The sequence below is a fragment of the Rutidosis leptorrhynchoides genome, chromosome 7, assembly GCF_046630445.1.
Source record: "Rutidosis leptorrhynchoides isolate AG116_Rl617_1_P2 chromosome 7, CSIRO_AGI_Rlap_v1, whole genome shotgun sequence".
Taxonomy (NCBI): Eukaryota; Viridiplantae; Streptophyta; class Magnoliopsida; order Asterales; family Asteraceae; genus Rutidosis; species Rutidosis leptorrhynchoides.
The window spans coordinates 187018686-187024399 of record NC_092339.1 but is presented as its reverse complement, the minus strand read 5'-3'; the positions used below and the strand labels follow the sequence as shown (position 1 = coordinate 187024399).

The following is a 5714-nucleotide window of genomic DNA, read 5'->3' as shown; positions in this document are numbered from 1 at the left end:
TGTGCGGTTAAATATTTGAAATCTTGTGGCCTATTATTATTACGATTTAAGATATAGGTTAAACCTATAACTCACCAACATTTTTGTTGACGTTTAAAGCATGTTTATTCTCAGGTGATTATTAAGAGTTTCCGCTGTTGCATGATAAATAAAGACAAGATTTGGAGTCAGCATGCTTGTATAATATTGTTTAAAAACTACATTCGAGAAATTGTTTTAATGTAACATATTATTATTGTAAACCATTATGTAATGGTCGTGTGTAAACGATAATCTTGATAATCTATGTTATGTTTTTCTAAACCGGGGGGTTTAATTGTGATTTGGGATACATCAAAGTTTGATATAAATGATGCAACCGGAGGGAATTATTATTTGGCTATTAAGGGTCAATGGAAGAAGTCTGGTGAAGTGTTGATTATTGTTAATGTGCATGGTTCTCATAGTGATAGATGTAATAAATTGATGTGGGATTCTTTGAATATTTTTATAAGTAGTGTTGACACATCGTGATTAATATGTGGTGATTTTAATGAAGTTAGAGACTCCTCAGATCGTCTTAATTCTCAATTTCATCAACGTAGAGATGATAGATTTAATGAGTTTATTGTGAGAAACAACTTGATTGATATTGCCATTAGTGGGAGAAAATTCACACGAATAAGTGATGACGGTTTGAAGTTTAGTAAGCTTGATAGGTTTTTAGTGACGGATAAGTTTATTAGTTTATGGGATGATCTATCCATCATTGCTCTTGATCGCAATCTTTCAGATCATTGCCCGTTGGTTCTTAGAGATAAAGTAATTGATTATAGACCAAAACCTTTCAAAGTGTTCGATGAGTGGTTTAATTGTGAATATATTGATAAGGTCATTGCGGGGGCTTGGGAACAACCAATTCGAGGTACAAGGTTGGATTGTATTTTTAGGGATAGGCTTAAAAATGTCAAATTGGCGTTAAAAGAGTGGAGTAAAGCAAACTTTAACGGTCTTGATAGTGTAATCAAAGAATTGCAAAAAGAAGCCTTGTGTTGGGAGTTAAAAGCGAAATCTAATGTCCTAAGTGAGTCGGATCGTGCAACATGGTTAGAATGTAGGTGTCGGTGGGTTGAAAGACAAAAGGCTAGAATTAAGTGGACTCTAGAGTGAGATGAAAACTCGAATTTTTTTCATGCTTTGATCCGAAGGAAATATAACAAGTACAACCTTCGGGGCTTCAATATAAATGGGGTGTGGAATGAGGATCCGGAGGTCATTAAAGATGCTGTTTTCGATCATTTTCAAAAGGTTTTTTATGATTCTAGAACTATTGCTCCGAGACTTGTGGGCTGCCAGCCTCCTAATGGGTTGTTTGGTAACAGTGGACGAGGCAGTCTGCATGCAAGTGTGTACTATCGTGATTGGTGGAAACAGGCAACTCGAGTATTGACTCTGTAGGTGGACTTTTTAGATTATCTGAGTCTGAAGAACGAATTGGAAGCAAGGTTAACGAGGATGAAATTTGGGATGCACTAAATGAATGTGCGAGTAATAAAGCACCGTGTCTGGATGGGTTTAATATGCAGTTTTTAAGAAGTTCTGGCCATTATACGTGAGGATCTGACTTTGGCGATCAACAACTTTTGGCAAACAGGTGTTATTTCTAAGGGGTGCAACTCGTCCTTCATCACTATGGTTTCAAAGAAGTCGGATCCGATTAGATTAAATGACTATTGGCCTATTAGCCTAATTGGAAGCTATTATAAAATCATTGCAAAGTTACTTTCGAACCACCTTAGAAAGGTTATTCCTCAACTCGTGGGTAGTGAGCAAAACGCGTTTATTAAAGGGAGGAATATTATTGATGGGGTTCTTATTGCGAATGGTCACTTGAATTTTTAAAGAACAATCGTGTTAAAAGCATGGTCTTCAAAGTGGATTTTGAAAAGGCTTTCGATAGCCTTAATCGGTGGTTTTTAGATGACATGATGGGCTTCATGGGGTTCGGCAATAAATGGAGGAGTTGGATTACATCTTGTTTAAGATCGGCTTAAATCTCTGTGCTTGTTAATGGCTCACCGACAAAAGAATTTAAATTTGAGCGTGGGGTAAGGCAAAGCGATCCTCTATCACCTTTCCTTTTTATTATTGCGGCGGAAGGACTTAATTGGCTTGCTAAATCTGCGGTGTCGAGGAATTTATTTAGTGGGGATGGAAATCGGATCAAACAAAGTCCTTATTTCTCATCTCCAATACGCGGATGATACTATTTTCTTTGGCTCTTGGAGTATGGAGATTATTGAAAATCTCGTGAAACTTCTTAAGTGCTTCGAGCTAAGTTCCGGTTTAAAAGTCAACTACTTCAAAAGTAATCTTTTTGACGTGGGAGTTGACAAAAAAGAAATTGAAGAGATGGCTAGTTTATTCGGTTGTAAGGTTGGTTCTTTGCTGTTCATTTATCTCAGGTTACCAAACGGTGTAAAAATGAGTAAAACTTCAAGTTGGAAACCGGTGACTGAAAAATTTGAGAAATAGGTTATCGAATTAGCGCGTGCGATGCCTTTCAGAGGACGTTTAACACTTGTGAATTCAGTTCTCACTAGTTTACTATTGTATTACTTCTCTCACTTCTGTGCCCTGCCTAGTGTGCTTAAAAACCTTGAGTGTGTAAGACGCAAATTGTAACAACCCTGGATTTTCCAACGTATAATTATTAATATTTATTATTAATACTTGTGCTTTATTAAATGTATGCTTATACATTTTACTTGTTACCGTAATCGACTTTCCATGTCCCGACTTGTCTTTGTGACACACGTACTTTTCACGAATAATATTTAGAATATTATTTGCGTTCATGATTAATTATTATTAATTATTTTTAATTAAATAATGTAAGTAGTTAATTACTTGGGCTTTTTATTTATTTGTTGGTTACTTGGACTTAAGCTTTTATTATATGGACTTGGAAGCCCACCCTACTTTCTTAATGGACTAGTATGCCCACTTTTATTACTAGTGATTTATTAAGGTAAACAAAGGATTAATTATGTTAATGAGGAGATAAAGTTGTCTCAAGCATGCTAGTATCAACTTCCCATACATTTAACTTATTACTCATCCTAGCATACACCATCATCCAATACTTGAAAGTGAGCTTTTGACTTCCCTTTTTAACCCCCAAAAGTGACGGTTTATGTAGCATGGAAGGAGAGCTCAATTTTTCAATTTTTTTTTGTTACTTATTTACAAGTATCATTTTATTTTCCACACCCACATACTTGCACTACTCTTTTCTCTCATCTTTTTCTCTCAAACTTTGTAAGTAATAAACTTATTTTCTTTCTTTTCTTTCCTTTGAATTCGAGTTCCATCATCATCATTTACTAGTTACTTGTTGTTTGTTGTTGTTAAAGATCAAGTTCTTTAACTTGTATCTTCATGTAATCTTATTACTTCCATCTTTGTTTGATGAAGAAACAAGAACAAGGATCTAAGTTCTATAACTTATGTTTCTACACATAAAATGTTATAAGATTTAAAGTTCATAAGCTTTATAATCAAACTTGTGTTCATGTTTTGTAGACTTAAAGTTTACTTTCCTAAGATCCAAACTTTGATTCGAATCTTCTTAAGTATGAAACAAACATGAACATAATACTTGTAACTTTAGTTATTTCTTTCTTTTGTAAGTACTTTAAAGTTGTGATATTGTTAATTTGGTCAAGTACTACTAGTTAAACTTGATTTTATTTTTCTTGAAACTAAAGTTAAACTTTGTAAGTTCAAGAACATGAAAGTTTAACTTTCGAGTAATAACTTCATACACTTATGTTGGATCTAAGTTTCTATATCTTATGGTCTTCCAATTTTGTTGTAAACAAAATCTTACAAGCTTACATACATTTTACAAGATAAAAATCTATGTTTCATAACTTACGATTTTATTAAAGTAAAGATCCAAGTTCTATAACTTAGGATTTAACTTAAAAACACTAGATCTAGACTTTCTAGTCTAGGATCTTCAAGATCTAACTAAGATCTAAGTTCTACAACTTAAGATCTTGTTTATTTAGTTTACTTTCAAGTTTATAGCTTAATATTATCATTAGAACTCATGTATGTGTCGGATCTAAGATCTTGATGTAACTTTGGTTCATCAAACTTCCTACAACCCTTAAATGAATTGTACTACATATCTTAGACATACACTAGTGTTATGATGGTTAAACCTTGGTTAAGATGATGCAAACACATCAACGAGTTGTACACTTGAAGCTACAAGCATCAAGGATGAGAACCGTGATGAGCATCAAGCACCAAGAATCCACCAGAACCCTTTGTTTACTGTTTTCTGGGACTGATCAAGCTACCTAGGCTACTGCAAAGTTGATTTCCATTTATTTCGGTTTGAGTAGATGATTTTCCGTTTAGGCCTCGTCTTAATCCGAGTTACGGTTTAGGATTTATGGCCTTCCGAAAGTCACTACACCCTATTAACGTTGTGCTGAAATTTCTGACCTACTCGCGCTTAAACCATCACCACGGTCAAACGAAGACAATTTTAGTTCTATAAATTGGTCAGAAACTAGGGGACTCAAATACGGAGCCATGGCCACGTGTCTCACCTAATTTCAGACTGAACGAATCAGTCTTTATTTCAAACTCTATTCTTGATTGAAACTTACTTTACACTTTTTGATTAATGATGAATGATGATGATACTTAAGACCTAATTTACATACTTTTAAACCTTTAGGAACGATTTACTAACTTAGTAACTTTTGACTTAGGTTGAGGACCTTTTGGACCAACTACTTGCTTACTTATCTCGTACCGACTTTACTACTTTTCACTGTGAGTTATAGCATCCCTTTTTACTTTAACTATTTTGGAAACTGAGAATACATGCACATTTTACGTTTTACATACTAGACACGAGTACTTAAACTTTATATATGTGTGGGTTATACAACGGTATAAACTTTCCCCTTAGCTCGGTAACGTTTAGTCATTGGTCTTTGAACCGGTGAACGCGAATCTTAGATATAGATCCATAGGGTTTGACATCCCCACTCGGGCTAGTAGCGCTAGCATTTAACAGGTGTTTAATACTTCATAAACTTACGCACTCGCCAAGCGTACTTTTAGGGGGTGATATTACATTAAGTTAGTTACCAAGTTCCCACGGTTGAACATATACTTTTCATACTGTTTTGAAACACTGAAATCTCGTGGCCTACCTTACATTACTGTTATACTTAAACTATAGCTCACCAACATTAGTGTTAACATTTTTAATCATGTTTTCTCAGGTGCTAAGAGTTTGGTTGCTTCCGCTGTACTAGTCTTCCTGTAGACTCCCGCTGCTTTTAGAGATGTTTTCGCATGAAACATTTACTTTGCATTCAAACTATGTTACTTTTGAAACAATGAATTTGTAACGACCTATGGGTCACGTACTATTATTATTTCCTTCTATTTGTAGAAGCACACTATCGGTTGTAAAACTTTTAATGTTGGTTAAGACGTCACTCCGTTTTATGAATGCAAACTTATTTTACAACAGCATATAGTGTTTGACCTTGTAATGATCCTGTTGTTAATGATCCGTACACGTTAATTTTGTACGGGGCGTCACATTTGGTATCAGAGCATTGGTTGTAGGTAATTAGGTTGCATTAGTGAGTCTAGACCGGACCGAGTAGGATTCACTAATAGGACTAATCTACAAC

At 34.8% G+C, this 5714-nt stretch overlaps 2 protein-coding genes across 2 annotated transcripts; both read left to right on the top strand.

Moving 5' to 3' along the window:
• Positions 1–285: 285 nt before the first annotated feature.
• LOC139859835 (uncharacterized) lies at positions 286–1881 on the top strand. Its single transcript, XM_071848604.1, has 5 exons — positions 286–454; positions 539–1085; positions 1188–1354; positions 1414–1527; positions 1634–1881. Exons 1-5 carry the CDS (start codon positions 286–288, stop codon positions 1879–1881), a joined length of 1245 nt encoding a protein of 414 aa, XP_071704705.1.
• Positions 1882–2190: 309 nt separating this feature from the next.
• On the top strand, positions 2191–2514 carry LOC139859834 (uncharacterized). The gene has a single exon (XM_071848603.1). The coding sequence runs from the start codon at positions 2191–2193 to the stop codon at positions 2512–2514; it is 324 nt and encodes a 107-aa protein (XP_071704704.1).
• Positions 2515–5714: the final 3200 nt, after the last annotated feature.